Consider the following 20,269-nt stretch of genomic DNA (forward strand, 5'->3'; position numbering starts at 1 on the left):
AGCAAGCCGAGAGGCTTCAGAGATTCTGAAAGGTCGGTAATTTGACTGTTTAATGTAGGCAGCAATCGGGATTCGAGCTGATTTAAACGTGTCTCCTTCCCCAAGTTCGAATCGTCGATCGAGAGGGTTGAGAGAGCGTCTTCAATCGTTGTGAGATCATGGCCCTGGCCACTGGGTCGAACGTATTTTCTGATCAGCCTTCGAAACCCTTGGATGACCAAATCTGGAGTGCGGTCATAAAGTTAGCACCAGTCAGGTCTTTGGAAGTGGAGACCAATATCTTGGATAAATACTTACCCCCTTGTACCCAAATCCGCTCATGTTCCAGCTCGCCTGAAGTCTTGCTGGCGGGATCGGCCATCGTAGTTCCTGTTTAATCGCGTGTTCTGATATCTGATACGTTTCCGACTCGATGGCGTTTTCATGAGGTCTCCACTATCTTTGACCAGAGTGTGAGGACCCGCCTAATAGGGGGGTTCACAATAGGATAAAAATGAAACTTTAGAGCCTATATTAAACCCTTTAGAGCATCCACCCTCGTTGCGGTAAATCTTTAGGTAGCCAGCGAGTCCCGCGAGGCTCGGTTGCTTAGCCAAAGAAAAAACCCACCCTCATCGCTAGATAGCGGCTCGGTAGGCTACACATGTTTAGATAAAGACACCGCCGCCACCTCGTGTCTGCATAAATACATATCTATGTATTTAAGCACAACACAGCCCACATATTCATAAGAATATAGGCCAATGACCCGATGCCCGGTCTACTGAAGACCAGTTATCATTTCAACTAGGTCATCCTAATGACCGGTTGTACTATCCGATGACCGGTCATCCCATCGAGGACGGGTCTATTGATGATGGATCATTCAATGACCAGTCATCATATCAATGTCCGGTCATCCTATATTCCAATGACCGGTCTATCAATGTCCGGCCATCCTATCATTGACCGGTTGATCGCTATCATTGACCGGTTGATCACTATCATTGACCGGTTGATCAATGTCCGGTCATCAATGGGATGACCGGTTGACCAATGACCGCTTGATTAAGGACCGGTCAATCAAGGACCGGTCTGGCCATCCTATCATTGGCCGGTTGATTGATGACCGGTCATCCCATTGATGACCGGTCAATCAATGACCGGTCATCCCATTGATGACCGGTCAATCAATGACTGGTCATCCCATTGATGACCGGTCAATCAATGACTGGTCATCCCATTGATGACCGGTCGATCAATGACCAGTCGATCAATGACCGGTCGATCCATGACCAGTCAATCAATGACCGGTCGATCCATGACCGGTCAATCAATGACCGGTGAGTCAAAGTGTTATGTATATTGTATATTATTGTTTTTTATTTTTTCTTTGGTGGGGGGCGCGGGGGTGTTGGCATGTTTGTGTAGTGTGCACTTGTGTTTGGCGAGGGTTGGGAGGCTCGTCAAATTTTTCCTTACAGAGGCTCTGTAGCCGTTGGTAAATCTAGCGAGCCTTAAAGATTTGCCGAACGACTACTTAGCTAAAGAGCCCTAAAGAGGGCACGGGGGTGGAAAATTGCTTACATACTCTGTAAATCTGCCTTAAAGGGCGGGTTTACAGAGACAAGGGTGGATGCTCTTATGAACAACTTTTTTAAAAATGAAGAAGTTTCTCTAAGGGCCTGTACCATAGCAGGTTGAAAAACAGTTTTTCCTGCAGAAATTGATTTTTTGCGCAAAAAACAGTTTTTGCTAAAAAATGTGTACCACAGCACCTGTTTTTTTGGGTCATCCAGAAAACAGTTTTCCTCAAAAAAAGGCAATTTTCAAAAACAGGTCTGACCCTGTTTTTCCTCCCCCATCACCCTCCATCACCTCATTTAGGGTGTTCAAAGTTGACTTGCATAAAATCATAACACCATAAAATCATAAAATTCTGAGGGGAAAAAATATGTACCCCCAAACACTCAAATTAGAGCAACATTTCTAAAATGGTACACATAAAATCATCATTTGAAAGTTTTATGATTTTATGATTTTATGTAATGAAAATCTTATGATTTCAACTTTGAACACCTTAATTACTCCAAGCCCGGAGCAAGCCAGCAATCAATCATCTTTCTCCAGGAAGTCCTCCCTCTGCTCGGAACGATCTATCATAGCTGACCAATCCAACCACTACAACTGGATCGGTCCAAGGAAAATGAAGAGACTTTGGAAAAAAGAGTCCTTCTGGTTTGTCCTTCATCTCTCCTCCTTTACCTTGGACCGCTCTTCTGGTCCGAGGGGAATTGTCTCCTCTCTCTCCAAACAATAGAACTTGATTGTTCCAAGAGAAAAGAGAACTCGATTGTTCCAAGAGAAAAGAGAACTTGATCTTTCCAAGAGAGAAGAGAACTCAATCTTTCCGAGAGAAAAGAGAACTCAATCGTTCCAAGAGGAACAAGAAATCAAATTTTTGGGAAGAAAGGAGAAAGAAACCTTGGGGTCCCTCCTCCTTCCCTCCCCTTGGACATATAAAGTTAAATTGATCCAACAGGAAGGAGGAGGGAATTAAATTTTGACCCACCCATCCCCTCGGATTGGTATTCCCTGCTCCTTAAATCTCTCGGGCCAATCTATGGGCAGGGCAAGGAGGGAGTTCCTCTTGGACCAACAAATTAACAGGAGGGAGTTGCGCTTGGACCAATCAGTCCAAGACAACTAGAGGAGTGATTCCAGGCCTTCTCCCTCTTGGGACGGTCTCTCGAATCCTCTCAGATCAATCTTTCCGATCCTCTTGGACCGACGAGTAGATTGGTTCAAGAGGGGGGAGTGTCAAAGAGCGTCTGAGGTTTTCATGAGTAGGGAAGGCACCACAATGACCCCTTCCCTACTCATGAAGATTTGCAAGGGTACCGAATATTGTCTTTGGGTGTATTGAGCTGATGGATGGTGGAGTGGAGGAGTGCGGATATTCTGGAACCAAGTGATGGTTGTGGTACACGTTTATTGAAATCTGTTTTTCTGAATGCGGGTTTTTTGAAATATCTGAAAAGCGCAGAAAAAAAAAACTCTTTTCCCTGTTCAAGAAAAACAGAATTTGTATGATACAGGCACTAATTTTCAAGGGACACTCAATCCTGTACATCTTGCCAATTTTTTAAAAAGTTGTTGATAAAGGCCTTAAAATCCAAGTTTATTAAAGTCTCTGAATCACAAAACAAAACTTCAAGGGTTTCCCCTACAAATCACAAAAAATCACAAAAAAAATCAAGGGTTTCCCCTCTACAACTTTCAGAAAAAAAAAGAAGGGTTTTCCCTCTACAAATGCCAAAATTAACAAAAAAGCAAAATTTTAAAACAACCTGAAACCAGCCACCTAACATCAGCAAGCTGATGCACCGTGGCCCACTGTCCATCCCTGTCTAGCAGGGTTAAAAAACAGTGAGAGGATGACCCCCAGCGCGCCGCATTGAAGGCATTATGCAAAGGGGGGGCAACGAGTTTAGCCCCTCAAACTGCGCAATTGCAACAGCGGAGGGGGTGAGGACGAACCGCACGCTGGAAGTACAGCAGCAGAGGACGCCTGGGGGATTAGCCAAACACAAGGTCCTCCCCCCTTTTATACGCCATGGACCAGCAAGCTCGCCTCAAGCCTTGCCCTGGACTAGCCTGGACTCTGCTTGCATGTTCACGGCAACGCCACCGCCACGGCCCACGCCACCTTTGTATGTATTTTTCACCCGCAAGGCATTAGCTACGGCTTGGATCTTCTGGCCATTCTGGTCGACATCCAATGTGCGCTACTGAAAGCTGAAATTTACCTTAGAATTTGCCCTGTCGGGGGCATTGCGGCGCCACCGCCATGTCCCTTTGACACCAATGTTGCTATGTATGGATATATTCCAGTAATATCTTATGCACCGCGGCCCTCGCCAGGATCCCCTCCCCCTTGAAACAAGCCATCCAACACTCGCCCCTCGTTGACAGCCTCAACCTCCAGCCCAACAAGCCCCTCCGATTCAGCAAGCGCAGGAAGACCAGGCCCAACCACAAGCCACAGGAAAACCAAACCACCCCTCAAGAAGATTGTATGAACTTGCACAAGAAACGGAAAGCAGTGATCGCCAAACAGCTTGATGAGCAGCACGGTAAAATCACACTCACCGTCGAACAATGGTCCTGTCAATATACGTCCTCCTACCTTAAAATCTCTGCTCAGTACATCAACCCTGATTGGAAGCTTATCAACAGAGCTATCGGATTTCGATTATTGCCCGAGCCCATTGATGAGAATTTTATCGTTGAGTGTATCACCAACGTCTTGGAAGACTGGAAACTCATTAATAAGGTCAGCAAATCTTTCTCCCCCACCCTCAAGCTGTTGACCCCTTATTTCAATCCGCATTTTTTTTTACAAATGCGCCATGGACTTTTTTTTTTTTTTCTGCTTTGACATCAGTGTGAATCAATCACGGCTGAAAGCTCAATCTCAAACGATCGTGCTCCAGGCAAGAAGAAGAAATTCCTGCCCAAGAAAACCTTCTCATGAGAATCTACATGGCCGCATCCAGCGCCACGGCCTCCTGTCCAAAGCCACATCAATTCCCACCATACCCTTGCCACTGACGTGGACGGTCTTGCGTTACCAGTTTCAAATTGATGGCATGCCAACTGGTTGAAACAGACCAACTTCAACCCTGGACGCTCCAGGCTGCAGCCCCACAGCCTTGATAATCAAAGCCCATCCAACCCTCTTCTGCTCTCCCTGGCAACTGAGCGCGAGGCTTGTATCACCAATAAGAGTGCCTCACCCATTTTGGCCATGGCCTTGCTCTACTCTGCTGGCTGATTGATAGATTAGGTCTGCTCTTTCATCTTTCCCTCATTGTTCCAAAAAAACAGGGTGTGCTGACCAATGCACTTGCTGTTCCCAGTCTCCACGCGGTTGATAACGTATTCCAGTGAGTGGGATTTCTGAGTTGAGTCTTCTCAGATCTCTGGGCATGTGCCCAGCCGACGGACAGAGGGGTGCAGTCAATGGTCCGTAGCGTCCACAAACCTGTCACCCGGATTGGCTAACCCATCCCCGCGTACGCGGTGAACTTGCGCTTCGGCTTGGTCGCGATTGCTGTCCCAAGGTGAGCCCGCACATCCAGATCATATCAAATAGAATATAGTGCGACCGTTCACGGATCTCATGCGCCATCGGAGATCAACTCTTACCCTTCTTGTCCGTTCGACTGCCCAGCGTCGATGATCAAAGCCTTGTGGTACTGAAATTGACCAGAAGCAAGCAACATGAAGAGCTGTGGCTCTCCTCATCTCTCCTGAGCCATGCAGACTAGGAGAAGGAGATTGTGTGCATGGAGCTGCGTCCTTCCGATCCAGCATTCAAGTCGAAGCCAAAGCAATGGCTTCTTATTTATTGATCTTGATGGACACTATGTGTTTGCAAACCAGCCAAAGGAAGCGTAAATTCCAAAGTAGTAAGTCTCAAGGTGGGCTATCTATGCCTTCTGGACAGGCGGCCTCCCCAAAACTGTTCCAGGATCCTCGGTCAATTCCACCCATCCCAAGCCCCCGCCGGTCACACGACCAGTGCTCTGAGCCATCCCCAAGCGATCCTCAGCTTGTCTCAAGGCTCAAGCCCTGCCATCCCAGGAAGCCTTTTGCCCGTTTACATTGCCTCTCCTTCTCTTGTCCTTTCCCCGAGACCATGTGTGATTTTCCTGGATCAAACACAGCGCCAAGCAGGCCACCCCCTTCTTCTCCCTCAATATCCTGACCAAGCACTTCTCCAATCCCTTCAGCATTGTAAATCCCAATCAGATATCCCGATATGTATCCATTATTTGAGTATATTTGGATTTCTCGGGTACTTTGCAATAGGTTTTATGAGTGATATTTGAGCGGACCAATTTGCATGAAAATTTATTTATATACATCAAACCGGGGACTTCAAAGCTTTGAATGACAACATTGGCTCTTTATGTAATACTGCATGACTGAATCACAACTGCCTCATTAAATCTTCTGACCAAAAAATCATATTGGTGAATCATATCTTATTCTTTATGCCTACAATATGGGAAACACTAGAGTGATTTTTTTGTTTATTTATTGTGATGGGAATTTAAATGCATAAGCTATTAGGATACATACTTTTTTAAAGCCTTCTTGGCTGGGTTTTTCATGGCACCACTAAATATTAAATCAAGCTATTTGACCAGCATCAATTTTCTATGTTAAATCTTCAGATTTGTGTAGGGAAGAACTCCCCATTTACAACATGTGGCAATTTTTCCCAGTAATTATACCAGGCACAATGGAGGACTTCCCTCGGGCATTCAGAAAACTTGAGATGTGGCTTTAAATCTCAAATTGACACATTTATCAAAACAAAAACCCACACAAAATAAAGTATTGAATCTTAGGCTTAAGAAAACATGTTAATTTTGCCAAAAATTAAACTTTGTGGTGTATAAATTGAAATCTATAGGGGTTGCAGAACCAAGGGGAAGTCATCCCATATCATGTAGAAACAATCCAATTTTGTATATAGTTTGTGCTGATAAATACCCACTTTTTGTTGTGAAAACCTGCACTGTACTGTTTATTTTCTATCTCTTGTTAATTAGGAAGAACTTTTGCTTAATTCTGGTCAAATTTAATGGTCTACTAAAAAAAGCCTAAAGACTTGCTTAATTCATCAGTTAGAAGAATGGTGAACTGCACAATTAATTTGAAGATTGCAAAGGCCTGGGTCTTTTACCTTGGATTTGCAGCGGCGGAGCCGCCTTGGCCTCTAGTTAGCAATAGTGTGACATTGTAGAATAACGTACAAGGGGTGCGCGGAGGGCTTACTAGGAAAATGACTGCCAACCATATAACTTTTTTGTTACACACCCAAACAGTTCAAGAATTTCAGGAAATCTTTAATTTAGCATATCATTTGTGATATGAGATTCATAGCAACTTGATGTGATAAAAATAGGAGATATGGGGTGTGCGCAGCGGGCTTTATCCGCGCACACCTTATATATCCTATTTTTATTACACCCCATGGCTAAGAATTTCATAGCAAGCCTGATATGCTACATTGAAAGTTTCCTGAAATTTTTAGACTGTTTGGGTATGTAACAAAAAAGATATACGGTTGGAGGTCATTTTCCTACTAAGCCCTCCGCGCACCCCTTATACGTCATTCTACAATGGCACACTATTGCTAATAATTTGATAGCACAAAATATATGCATCATGGAAATTTTTGGACTGTTTGGGTGTGTAACAAAAAAGTTATATGGTTGGCGGTCATTTTCCTAGTAAGCCCTCCGTGCACCCCTTATACATCATTCTACAATGGCACACTATTGCTAATAATTTGATAGTACAAAATATGTGTATCATGGAAAGTTTCCTGAAATTTTTGGACTGTTTGGGTGTGTAACAAAAAAGTTATGTGGTTGGCGGTCATTTTCCTACTAAGCCCTACGCGCACCCTTTATATCTCATGTTCTGATGACAAACTATTGCTAAGAAATTCAGGGGGTACAATTTATGCGTAAACATCTTTGCTCTCAAATTTTTATGTCTCTAGTACGTGGAACAAAAAAGTTATACATATTAAAAATAATAAAAAATAATACGAAAAATTAGCACGACGACTCCCAAAAAAATTTTTTTTGGGTCGACGAATCCCAAAAAGCCCGTACCCAAAAAAAGGGTCTAGGTCGACGTCGAGCGCTGGTCGAAAAATGGTCGCGCCGACGTATGGGAGTCGTTTTCCCAAAAGTTGGGAGTTGTTTTTCCAAGACCCTATTTATATGCTGTATATACTCCGTGCTATAAAAATTATGGATATATTATGTAATCAGAACATTACATCTGAGGGCTGCACGTTAGTCATCATGCTTTACCAACTTCAAACCTCATTTAGACCCGGTTCTGCTGAGCTTTATGTCCATTTTATTGGCTCAAAAGAGCCGCTCAAATCTCTACTTTTTAATGGCGCAATTTGTACATTTTTCTGCTGACTTTTGCATTTTTTACAGCACTTTCCATCCAGCCTTCTGCTCCAATGGTGGTGCGCGCACCCCCCGGTTACATAACCCTAGCCACTTGGTACATTGGGGGTGAAATATTACATGATGTTTACATGTTACATGCTGGGCTACATGTTGAATGTTGCGTGTTTAAATGGGTTTTTTGGTGTGTGTACTTGTTGCTTACAGGTTACAAGGTGTTTGTGCATGTCATGGGTGGTGTGTACATGTTACATCCCACTTTCTTAAATCCACAGAAATCTAGACTCCTGGATCTAAGTTTTGGGGTGTTTTTTTTTACAAAGCTACAATAAAAAATAGCACACAACAATTAAACACAGGCACAAGTTGAAAATCCCCAAAGGCCCAAAGGCCCTATGGATGACCCTCCAGCTGTGCCGCAGCAACAAGAAAAAGTGGGCCGGTTGTTAGAGTAGTCCAGGAAGGCCCTAATCAAGTGATTAGTGGGCTCCCAGGGAGAGGGTAGGACAAAACCGGAGCACCTGGGGGACAACCTCATGGAACTGCACTCCTTAAATAAGCTTTCCGGAGGATCCCCCACAAGCACTCGCCACCAGCCACATCCGAGCTCGTCTCCCATTCCCAGCTGTTACTGACCCGTTCCCACTCCCTTGGGCGGTATCGCTTGCCACTGTAACCGTTGCCACATTTTCCATTGCATTTACAAAACTGCCACCGCCACCGTTGTACATACAGCCCCTGTTGGCCTTGTTACAGTTGTCTTTGCCATGGCAGCCCTTGGGCCCTCCTGCAAAACAACCTGATATATACCCCTGTTGTCATCTACACACTTATCAGCTTACCAATGCACAACATCAAGCTCTTCATCCCAATGCTGGGCCATCGCCAAGACCATCACTTGCATAACCTGCGCACCTTAGCCTGTGCGAAGGTCCATCAACGCGCTCCTGGATTGCCAGGACATCGAAGGAACCACTCTGTTGCATGGCCACCAAGGTGGCAAAAGTACCGGGAAGCTCGATTATTTTGTTTGTGAGTACATACTTGTCCATCAACAAGGAGGGCAACAAACAAGCTGACTACATCAGTGATTCTTCAAGTGTAATGTCATACATCCTGGTATCTGGTCTGCAGCTCATGACTCGCCCAGGACAAGAACCTCTGCGCAATGCACACAAATCCAACAATTATCTTCATGTATGTATGTATCTGATTTGGACGTGGTCACCAGATTTATAAGCTACCCATGCCCGGCTGGTCAAGAACCCACAAGGCCGACTGATTCGAGGCTCCAATCCAGTCAAATATATTGGATGTCCGAGTGCAGCTTGCCAACCATGTGACCTGGCTCAGTTCACCAGTCTTACCGAGCAGCTTAGCTCCTCTGTCCAACCTGACCACCCACCCACGAACCGAGCGCCCGACACCATCCCCCTAGAATGCACTGGCTTTCCCCAACCCTCCTTCTTCTTCGGACCCTCCGCGCTTAAGTAACCAACAACCAAGGATGATGTGTTTCAGTTTCAGAGAGACGCTCGCGACCAAACGCACGCAGATTGACCAAGAGCGCCAAGTGTGGCTAGCCTTCAAGGAAGTATATGCAACAATGGTGGCGTGCAATATCCTTGATGAGCAGTAAAAACAGGTGAGCAATTCTGGACCGTGTGAGAATTCAACGAACTAAGAGTGATTTCATTAGGACTTTGAGCTAAATGACTAGAGATAATAATTGCTCTTACCTAAGAGCAAGGGTTATGACGCTATGGAGTTTTTGTAGAACAAGTGAATCAGGCGTGATTAGAAAAAGTAAAAGGGAAAGGTGGTTGAAGCGCAAGAGATGAGAACTGGTAACTGGGATTATGTGATTAAGAGACGCAACGAGGCAGTGAGAGATTTTGGTGTAGTTCAGAAAAACAAAGTTGAAACGGGATTATCAGTAGATGTAGTTTGTGTGTAGGTTGCAACTATGTACTTGTAGATGATTTGATGTGGACAATGGAAAAAGAAGATGTGAAGGCTGTTTATTATCAATCTGTTTGCAAGAGGCAAGGAGTGGATGGACCATGAGATTTAGCCGACAAAAGCTTGTCTTTTATAGACTGTGTTCTCTGTGCTTACAGGTAACAAGAGCTCGCTTGAACAAGACACCCTTCTCACTGACGAATTCAGGGTTCGGGTTGAATTTGCGCCTCACCTGACCAGGAGTCAGGGTTATGGGCTGAAACATTGCTGGAGACTGCGGTATATAATCAAAAAGGTCATGTATTGTTAGATTTGGAGCGAGGCTGGTTAAAGCACAGCTGAGACTCGCTCGAAGAAGAAACGTACAGCTTATGTGGCGCTCCGTGTCTATGCGGGGCTCCGTGTCTGAGGTCAAAACCTGACAGACCGTTCATGGTACATCATATGTATACGCAGCAGCAGGAGCGGCAGTACTCTCATCAGTGTCCATTGCAGGCTTCTGCTTTGTGCTGTCACACTCCGACCGTTCCCATCAAGCCCTTCTTGGCCCGGGAGGAGGAAACATTCATGCTTGCCCCGGCTAAGCAGAAGAGAGTCAAGCCGATTGGCCCCGACGAATGGAAGATCAGCGCAGGCAATCCGGCAAAGCAGAAGCCGAGCACGAAGCACCAATCGAGACCCGTCAAAGTCGCTAGAGCGCGTCTAGCCCGTGTGGACGAAGGGCGTGCGCTCGCCCTCTCCACGGAAGACGCGCCAGAAGAATGGCCAGCACTCGCCGCACAGGGACGGCCTGTCTTTGCACCGGGTCACACCGCGACTGCACAAGCATCTCCGCCGCGAAGCAGGCGCACTGACGACCCCGCAGAGCGCTTCCCGTGATCACGGATCAGCGCGGACGGGCCTCCCCGCGCCCAAATGGATGCGGTACTCCGGAAGCAAGGCACACCACTCCAAGCAGGTCTTCAACATCCTTCCTGCAGCTAAGAACTCCTCCCTTGCCCCCCCCCCCCCCCCCCGCCTAAGAAGCTGGACTCCCAAGACTCAACCGTCCTGGAAGTCTTCAATGACTCCTCCAAACAAATCCCTCCGAGGCCGCGAGAGGACTTGTTGTTGGAAGAGAAGGACCCCTTGACAACAAAAAACAAACCTCTGGGCTTGTGGAAGAAATGTCTTCAAAGAGTTCCCGTGACAGCAGTTCATGCGCAAGGTGCATTCAAAGCAGCAGATCTTCCCGTGCCTGCTCCTCAACGGGCGCCCTTAGCTCGGGCCGTGGTGCCCTGCTGGCCCAGTTGAAGATGGATCAGCCTAAACGGGTTTGCACACGTTTTTGACAAGGTTGCACGGGAAGGTGGTGCGCAAGCAGATTATGGGTGTGACTGCAAGTGCTGTGCCAAAGTGATTCTTCTCCCCAATGTGATACCCAACCTGGAGGTAATCACTGAATCTTGTTTTTTTTTTTTTTAGTATCATGAGCAGGCAGTGAAGGCCCTTAATTGGGATGGTGCCTTGTGCAACCCTGTCTCCCGCCACCAGCAGCAGATCTCACTTCAACCTGCCGGGGTACCTGGTGGGTTCTTAGAATTGTAATATTGGCTAGAGAGAAGCTGGTGTTATTGTTTCTTCTTGATCTCCTCTTGTCTTGAGGTGTGTGAAGGCAGTTGGGCTTCCCTGGTACCCAACGGGCTGAGGAGCTCAACCCCAAGAAAAAAAAATGAAGCTAAGGTAGGGTCACCAACAACTATCCAACCCCGTATAATTTTCAAGTGCTCAAGCAGGGAATACTCTGTTGAAGAAATGTGAGCTCTGACTTGGAGAGAGGAGAGAACAGTGGCCTGAGGAAAAAAGCTCAAGGCCAGGTTTTGAGAAAAAAGGAAGCCCAAAAAGAGGGCTAGTCTGCTAATTTGTGGGAGGAAAAAGGCTCCGCACTACAAGAGACTCTTTGGTCTCAGGGAAAAGGCGCAGAGAACTTATGATTCTTTATTCTATCTATGCTAGTGATATATAACCTATTACAACTCGGGGCCAGGTTGTGGGACAGAAGATGAAATGCATATGCATCTGCAGGGAAAGGAAAGAGTGTGACAGATGGAGGAGCGGAGAAGGAAGAGAACAAGCTGTGAAATTCCAACACCCCCCCCCAGCTGATGAACCACAGAACTGAAGCCTAGAGACCTTTACCAATGTTGAGCTTTTTGAATTCTGGGTTGTTGATCATTGCTTGAAAGTTCATTTCCGACTCGATCTGATTGTCAGTGAAACTGTGATGATTGACTGATGAGAAGTTGGAATGGACTGCGGCGAGATGAGCTTGAGCAGCGGGTTTTGACTTGGAAGCGGATGGCTTGGAGGATGAAGAATCGGTCGTGCCGGAAGGTCGTCAGTCGGGGTGTTTCTCGTAGCAGAGGGATTCTCGATGGCCGGCCTTGTCGCAGTGGGAACAGATAGTGAAGCCCCTCTTGCAGTGGGGAAACATGTAGTACTTCTCATCGGTGGTGAGGAACGTGGCTTGAGTGATTGTTGACGATCGATGGAGTCGATTTTGAGCAACGTGTTTCTCGAGTCGACCCAGGAGAAGGGGTACTGTGTCGTTGGGAAACCCGACGTTGACTAAATCCCGAAACAATTTGTATTTGGCCGATGGAAGCTTGCAAAGGATCAGCGCCGTTTTGCTTTGCTCGTCAAGACCGACTTTGGCAGAGACAAGTCGATGGTTGGCAGCTCAAATCTCAGCTATGAAGGTGGCCGGGGGGGATTGATATTCTATATCGAGAAAGGTGTTGAGAGCAAGATCCCTGGCAACATGATCGTCGCCGCTGTACTTTTGCTTGAGGACCGTCCATACAGCGTATCCGTTGAATGACGTCTGATCTGTGAGCATCTGAGCAACATAGGTCAAGTTTGCGTTGTCCAGATGTTCGATGATCTCGTGATACGCAAGACGATTGAGCTCATGATACGTATTCTTCTTGTCCGGCTTATCGGTCGCGGAGGGTGGCTTGACGGTACCTTGAACGAGACCTAGAGCACCGATCCGATCAAGTTTTGAGGTCATGAGAAATGACCACGACTCGTAGTTGTGTTCATCGAGGTATAGCGGAACCCTTCTTGCTGCCATCTTTGAACCGGAGAATGAGAGTTGGGCTTGAGATGCTGAAGATTGTGCGAGTGAGGGGTTCGGCCGGGGATTCAGATGAGGAGACAAGGTTGATCTGGTTTTGAGAAAAAAACGGAGTCCGGATGAAGTCAAGAGACCGGAGGGTTTTGAGAGCGCAGCGCAAGACTGTTAATCGTGAAGAAATGTGAGCTCTGACTCGGAGAGAGGAGAGAACAGTGGCCTGAGGAAAAAATCTCAAGGCCAGGTTTTGAGAAAAAAGGAATCCCAAAAAGAGGGCTAGTCTGCTAATTTGTGGGAGGAAAAAGGCTCCGCACTACAAGAGACTCTTTGGTCTCAGGGAAAAGGCGCAGAGAACTTATGATTCTTTATTCTATCTATGCTAGTGATATATAACCTATTACAACTTGGGGCCAGGTTGTGGGACAGAAGATGAAATGCATATGCATCTGCAGGGAAAGGAAAGAGTGTGACAGATGGAGGAGCGGAGAAGGAAGAGAACAAGCTGTGAAATTCCAACATCTGTGTCCTACAAAGACATCTTCAACCTTACACTCTGTTTTAATCTGGCCATTGATGATCTTCCTCTTCAAAAATCTGATGAGTTATAATTTCTACATAAGTTGTGTCCAAACTGGGAAGTTATGAAAAATTTTAGAATTAAGAGACTCAGTCACTCAAAATTTCTTACATTTGTAAGGGTGTCTAAAAATTGAAGTTGTGGGATACCTTACAATAGTGATAAAAATACTGTAGATTTCCACTTACAATGAAATCATTCTCTTTGTTTTTGAATTAGGCAGAAATGTTGATTGAAGCATGACTAATTTTAGTGTCTTGCTCCCTAAAAAAACTCTATCATGCTTGTGGGTATTCATTAATTCCATGGGGTGGTGTGTTCTTGGGGGAGCTATGCTTGCCAGGTTGGGACTGGAAGCTATTGACATGAACATGGATGAGAAAGTAACATGACACTGGATTTGCAGCGGCGAAGCCGCCTTGGCCTCTAGTGTTATACATGTGTTACAATGTTTGCAAACTTCTTGTATGGGGGTTACATGGTGCGGGACATTCATGCAGAGTACTTGGGGGTTACATGTTGCGGGAACATCCTACATGGGGGTTGTGTGTTGCAGAAACATCCTACATGGGGGTTGCTTGTTGCAGAAAGATGTTTCATGGGGATTGTGTGATGGGGAACATGTTACATGTTGCACAAGCTTGATACATGGGTTACTTGTTGTAAATTTTACATGGGGTGTAACAATGTTATATGGGGGTTAAATGCCACACAACAATGTCATACGGGGTTTACATGCCATGTAAAAATGCTATATGGGGGTTACATGCCGTGTAGCAATGTTACATGGGGTTTACATGCCACGTAACAATGTTATACGGGGTTTACATGCTGTGTAATAATTTTATACGGGGTGATATGCCGCGTAACAATTTCATATGGGGGTAACTACCGGTGCACGCGGACCACTCCCAAAAATGTGTTCTGCCAAAGGCCAATTAGGCAGCCGACTCCCTTTTCTATTGTCAAAAAATACTAATAAAAAATTGTGCGGACGACTCCCAACAAAAAATATAATTGGGAAAACAACTCCCAAACCTGGTCCCGGCGACGTATGGGAGTCATTTTTCAAGTCCCTTTATCTATACATTATAATTACTAGGTCATGTAAAAAAGCTAATCTTATTAGGGGGGTTCACAATAGGATAAAAATAAAACCTTAGAGCTAATTTTAAGGCCTTTATGAACAACTTTTCAAAAAATGAAGACGTTGCTCTGATTCTCAGGGGATACCCAGTCCTGTACACCTTGCCAGATTTTTAAAAATTTGTTGATAAAGACCTTAAAATTGACTGTAAAATTTTACTTTTATCCTATTGTGAACCCCCCTATTAGCTTTTTATTATTCAAGTGTATTACTTTTATTGAGTTCTTTGTCAAATAACTGTTTCAATAAAGTCTAACTTCTGCCATTTTTACAGTATTGTCTGTGCAAGAGAATTATGTACAATTTTACATGATGAAAGATGTAACTATTGTTTAGCAATGAGTGGAGAATTTAGCTGGTAAGTTTTTACTGTTGAGTTTTGAGAATTACTGCTTGTTTGTGTTTCAACTCGTCTCTTGAGTTTTAGTGAAAGTGAGTCGGAGGAGTTTTGGACAGGTTTTCGGCAAGGAATGGGTTCCATCAGAGCTAGAAAACCATTCCGCCTGCTTGGCATGCCTTGGGAGCCGTTGTGTGTTTTAGCTTCTTGTGAAAAACTGCGTAGAGTCCAAGTTCCATTGTGTTAGCAGGAAATGGAAGTAAGGTATCTGGCTCGAGTGCTCTTGCCATGAGCGCTGGTAAATTAATCAAACAGCGCGCGTTTTCGTCCATGTACAAATTGGTTCTATGGAAGGCCATCAATCCAATCACAACCCAATCAGTGTCTTTCTTGGGTACCCATCTTTAGGTTTCTAGCATGTTAACTCACCCGTCTGCATATGGATCATAATCAAGCCCTTTGCCTAGCTTGGCGCATTCTACTGCCTGCTTGGTGATAAACTCCGCTGTTATCTGGTACTTTACAACCAACAGTTTAGCATTGTAAAATTTATTTCCAGCATTGCCATGGTTGTTATAGATTACGTTCATCATTCTGTCGCCACAAAGCCCAATCAGTCAGCGCAAAATTATACAATGAGTTCTTCCACCAAAAAAAACAAACAGAAAAAGATCTATACTCACGTGCCGTCTGGCTTGTCGCAATAACTCAACCAGCCATCGTCGAGGGAAAAAGCTCCATTGGGTCCCTTTTGTCTACAGGGGTCCGACTACAAAACAACTCACAAAATCAATTTCGGAGGCCTTCCCACACCTACGCAATACTGATATGTGCACTTACATTAATTGTCACAAATCCCTTCTACAATTCAAAATGGTTAGTATTAGAGACATGGAAATATCTACAGGTAGTACTTCATTCCAGTGACTCACCTTTGCCCGAAGTATCTGACCAGCCATTCGGATGGTAAGAATCCGAGACAATTTTTGTTCCACGTCATTTGTATCCAGTTTTTGATTGTTACAACAGTAATTGCCACCAGCCAAGGCTTCAAGCAGACCTTTGGGGCTACTTACATGAGATTTGATGAATTCCTTCATTCTCTCACCAATCTTTGTTTGGGCATTTTGTTGCCAGTGTGAAATTTGATCTTTGTAATGAGCCCACTACAAGTCAAAGTACGAAATTCAGCTGGGTTTTGTGAGTTGAATCTTCCCGCGCTTACCTTGGTGAACGTGTCTTGTTTCCCGGCTTGAAGCTCTTGGGCTTGTGCTTTCATGATCATCATGACTTGTGCGATTGCCACTATTGCCTCACCGGCAGCCGCTATCGCAAAAGGAACCGCACCAATTTGTGGTCAAGTGGGTACTTACTACACCGGCTATGAGGGCCACGACAGACATGATCAGGGTGAGTATCATTGCTATTTCTTGGAACAGTTGAAATTTCCTTTTGGCATCTTGTTGGATGAAATGTCAGTTACATGTTACATGAAAAGCCGCGCACTCAAATCAATTCTAGAACCTTCTCACTTAGTTACTGTCTGAGCGATCAAGTTCAACTATCAAGACCAAGTCCGCGAAAAACCTTCAACATCGAACTTCAAGACGCAACTCATCTCGGTCATCGACATCAGGTAAAATCATTGACATCAATCATCTGAAGATCAATAACTCATTACATTCGTTGAACTTCAACTCAGTGATCACCGGGTGTTTCCAAGTCAAGTCAACAGAGCCGCATTGGTCAGGGGGAGGAGGATAGGTACTTGAATCTCAAATGTTATGTTTTCCGGAATTCTTTTGATTAAAACATTATTCTTTATTTCCAGTTTCACTATCTCTCAATCGTCAAATTTTTCTCAAAAAGTCTGTCTTTAGAACAACAATCTAACAACCTAGGTAAAACTATAACTTCCTCGTATCTCATGATTATTATTCTTTATTAACATGTTTTCATTTGTGAAGTATTTTACTACTACTGGTTTTTTAAGAGTTTGCAATTATACAAGATCTCTCTGAACTACACATCTTGTTTGTACCTGGAAGAATTGAATAGTTTGATGAATGATCAGGTGGTAAGATATTATCTGTCTTGTGAGATCACTCACAAGTCATTTACAAGCTCGGCTCCAATGGCTGAATCGAACGGGTTCCTTCATAAGCCACAAATAAAAAAACAAAATCACTCGGCTGGTCTGGGAATAACTTACCTTTTGTTTGACCGGCCGCGAAGGCGATGGCAGTGTAGAGGGAATTATGATACATGGTATATTGCTCTGCAGCCGCTAGCACCCACCACGCCCTACCGTTGATAGGGGAACAGAGCTGTTTGAGAACTCAAAAGGAGCGTGAATTTAATACCTAGAATAACGTGAGAATTCACAGTCGAAAAGGAGATTACCTGACCGGCTGAGCAAAACAGATTCAAGCCGCATTCAAAGTTGAGGGCTTTATTTTGAGCGGCAAACACCTGGGGGAAGAAAACTCGGATTAATTTCGAGCAGAGGATAGATAGGATTCTGTGAACTAACTGTTAGGTTTACTTCCAGTCCACCCGGGTAATTTCTAAGGTAGTCATCAATTCTGAGTTCTTTCCAGGTTTCAGGACTCAGTGGTTTCCGGTCGCATTCGTAAGGTAGGAGTGGACTGTTGTTAACTGGTAGTGGTGGTGGTGGTGGTTGCGGCCCTCCCGCTGAGATTTTTTAAATCAAACTTTGCTGTGATTCGGAAACTCGAGAAGGTTGACTCACGAGGATCGGCTGGGCGGCGCGCGTACAAGAAGTGTGGAAGACCCGGCGTTCTCCGGCCTGAGTAGACTTGAAGAGCCTGCGCGTTAACGTTTGGTTTGAGTGAGATCAATAGGGTTTGTACAATAGCCTGCATCAGCAAGAGTTTGAAGAAAGAAGTTGCGGGATGAAGAGAAAGTATTGGTTGCATTAGTGGATGCGTAGTAGAAATGTTGGGTTCAAGAATCGTGCATGAGACTGAGAATGAGGGCAGGATGGGACTGGGAAGCTCGCCTAGTTGGTCACTACTTCTGGTGAAGCGTCGCTGGCCATCCTGACCCTTGAGACACGGAAGCTCAGGGATCTCAAGCCTCTCCCCACTCTCTGACTACGCCCGGTGCACCGGTGGCCAACACTACAAGACCAAGCCACTCCAGAAATGCGGCCAACACTACAAGACCAAGCCACTCCAGAAATGCCCCCCCCCCCCCCCCCCCCCCCAAGATGAACAGCGCAAGACTGGGTCTAGCGCCTTGCCCTTACACCCCTGGGTGTGTGCCTGCTCCCGGAGGGCCCGCTCCGTGATCCTTCCTCCCTTGCGAGCACTGCCCGGCCGGAGGAACCTTCCCGGGATCCCTAGCCGTGGCACACCGCCGAGGGGAGACAAGGAAAGTGGATCGGGGAACACACCTCCCCCAACCCGCACTCGAGAGTCTTGGAAAGCCGCTCCTCGGCTTCCGGGGCTCCCCAGGCGCCCGCCGGCGCCGAACTTGTGATCAGTTTCTAGTGAAAATCCCATAGCGCAAACTAAGTGCGGAGAGAGCTACAGGATGACCGTTTGTTGTCACGGTGATTAGACCGGGCTGATTGGCTGTAAGAAAGGCGAAGAAAGGCCCTACCTCCCCAATACATAAGATTGTGTTACAGTTACCCAGTACATACATACACAGCCGGTACGCATCCGCCGGTGTCCGGGTGTCACGGGCACGGCTACAATAGTCCCGCTGTGTACATACCGTGACAATAATATTTATACCAATGAATTATCTTCTTTTTGCAGGGTGCACTGGCAGTCCTGGACAGTCCTCAAGCCCATCACAATAGCCATCATCCTTGTGCTACATATCCGTATCCACTTCCATCTTCACTCACGCTCGACACATCAATCTGAATCAAAGCAAATTTCTCGCAGCCTTGCTATTCCTTTTCACCGAAACATACCTTGGTCAACTTTATTCTTTCCAAACTTCCGTCCTTCTTGTTGAACTCCAGGACATATCTCGATATGCACTTTTTCAAGTCAATAATATTAATTGGTTCCACAGCGGTTTTCGGGCTTCCGAGCGCACCCGGCAATAAGGACTTGAATTGTGCGTATGTCGTACAGGGCGATGACAAGTATCCCAGTGGGTATTGCGGAACGAGCTGGTCCAGTAAAGATAGAAAGAATGTATATTGGACATGTGAGCATTCCTTTCTCCGACCTACTTTCAGTATGTCCTCCTACACCACAGCAGTTAACATGACCAATTGTGGTTTGCCTTTTTTCGGCCCACGGAATGCTTTCAAAAGTCTCAAAACCTGAAGTAACTAGTGACTCGCCCTCTGAACACTGCTCCGACACAGATACACGCTGGTGTTGTAAGATCGATGCAAGTCTTAAAGTCCATGTGAGTACTAACCTCAGCGCATCAATTCCAACCTCAGAGAACTAATTATAATTATGGCATAAGTATTGATGATTATTTGAAATCCTTGATTGGCCCTTAAGCCTAACGACATTCACTTTATCGATGACTCAGAGGTCAATCAGAAATGCAAGCACCCACCAAGCTGAATCCTTCAATCAAACATTTTTACGCTCCGCATGTTGTAAAAAACTCTTTCACCTTCATTCCTGTTCAAACTGGAACTTGTGGTTGAATTTATGACCTCTGCCTATTTCTTACTGCTGTAAAGTAAACCCTAATCAATATGAAAACATCATCCATTGTAGTCTGTCTTACCATCCTGTGATGAAATCTGTCAGCTGGCTACGCAGCACAAGCCAGCGTAACAGATATAAAATACAAGGCAATAGCCCCCAAATTTGGGGGGTGTGAAATAAAAAATCCATTGAGTCTGCTCAAACTGACTTGGGGAGAGCCTGAAGGGTTGCAAACTTAGCTAAGTCCCTTTGCCGGAGGGACTTATGTGGTATTGGTGATGAAGGCCTGAGAGAAATGGCTAAAGTAAGAACACCATTTCCAACAAATGTTGCAATATCTGCCTTACCTCCAAAGATTTCACCAACTGGATATTATGAAATCCCAGCATCTTGTCTAATTTTTGATACTCTCATAATATCATCACATTTCCTTATTCCTTGCTCATAATAGCCCATTGAAGATGAGGGGTTGCAAAAGCCAAGCC

General features: G+C 45.4%; 3 protein-coding genes across 3 annotated transcripts; 2 read left to right on the forward strand and 1 right to left on the reverse strand.

Moving 5' to 3' along the window:
• Positions 1-4,057: 4,057 nt before the first annotated feature.
• Positions 4,058-5,574, forward strand: PtA15_1A541 (uncharacterized protein; the record flags this gene model as incomplete). Its single annotated transcript, XM_053165579.1, has 4 exons — positions 4,058-4,315; positions 4,652-4,769; positions 4,902-4,928; positions 5,492-5,574. The coding sequence occupies 4 exons, from the start codon at positions 4,058-4,060 to the stop codon at positions 5,572-5,574; spliced, it is 486 nt and encodes a 161-aa protein (XP_053016756.1).
• Positions 5,575-15,278: 9,704 nt separating this feature from the next.
• Positions 15,279-18,068, reverse strand: PtA15_1A542 (uncharacterized protein; the record flags this gene model as incomplete). Its single annotated transcript, XM_053165580.1, has 10 exons — positions 15,279-15,474; positions 15,559-15,723; positions 15,813-15,898; positions 15,970-15,990; positions 16,062-16,295; positions 16,355-16,455; positions 17,342-17,456; positions 17,533-17,601; positions 17,663-17,777; positions 17,845-18,068. The coding sequence occupies 10 exons, from the start codon at positions 18,066-18,068 to the stop codon at positions 15,279-15,281; spliced, it is 1,326 nt and encodes a 441-aa protein (XP_053016757.1).
• Positions 18,069-19,142: 1,074 nt separating this feature from the next.
• PtA15_1A543 (uncharacterized protein) lies at positions 19,143-19,694 on the forward strand (the record flags this gene model as incomplete). Its single annotated transcript, XM_053165581.1, has 3 exons — positions 19,143-19,320; positions 19,430-19,527; positions 19,629-19,694. 3 exons carry the CDS (start codon positions 19,143-19,145, stop codon positions 19,692-19,694), a joined length of 342 nt encoding a protein of 113 aa, XP_053016758.1.
• Between the last annotated feature and the right edge of the window lie 575 nt (positions 19,695-20,269).

The sequence above is a fragment of the Puccinia triticina genome, chromosome 1A (genome assembly GCF_026914185.1).
Source record: "Puccinia triticina chromosome 1A, complete sequence".
NCBI lineage: Eukaryota > Fungi > Basidiomycota > Pucciniomycetes > Pucciniales > Pucciniaceae > Puccinia > Puccinia triticina.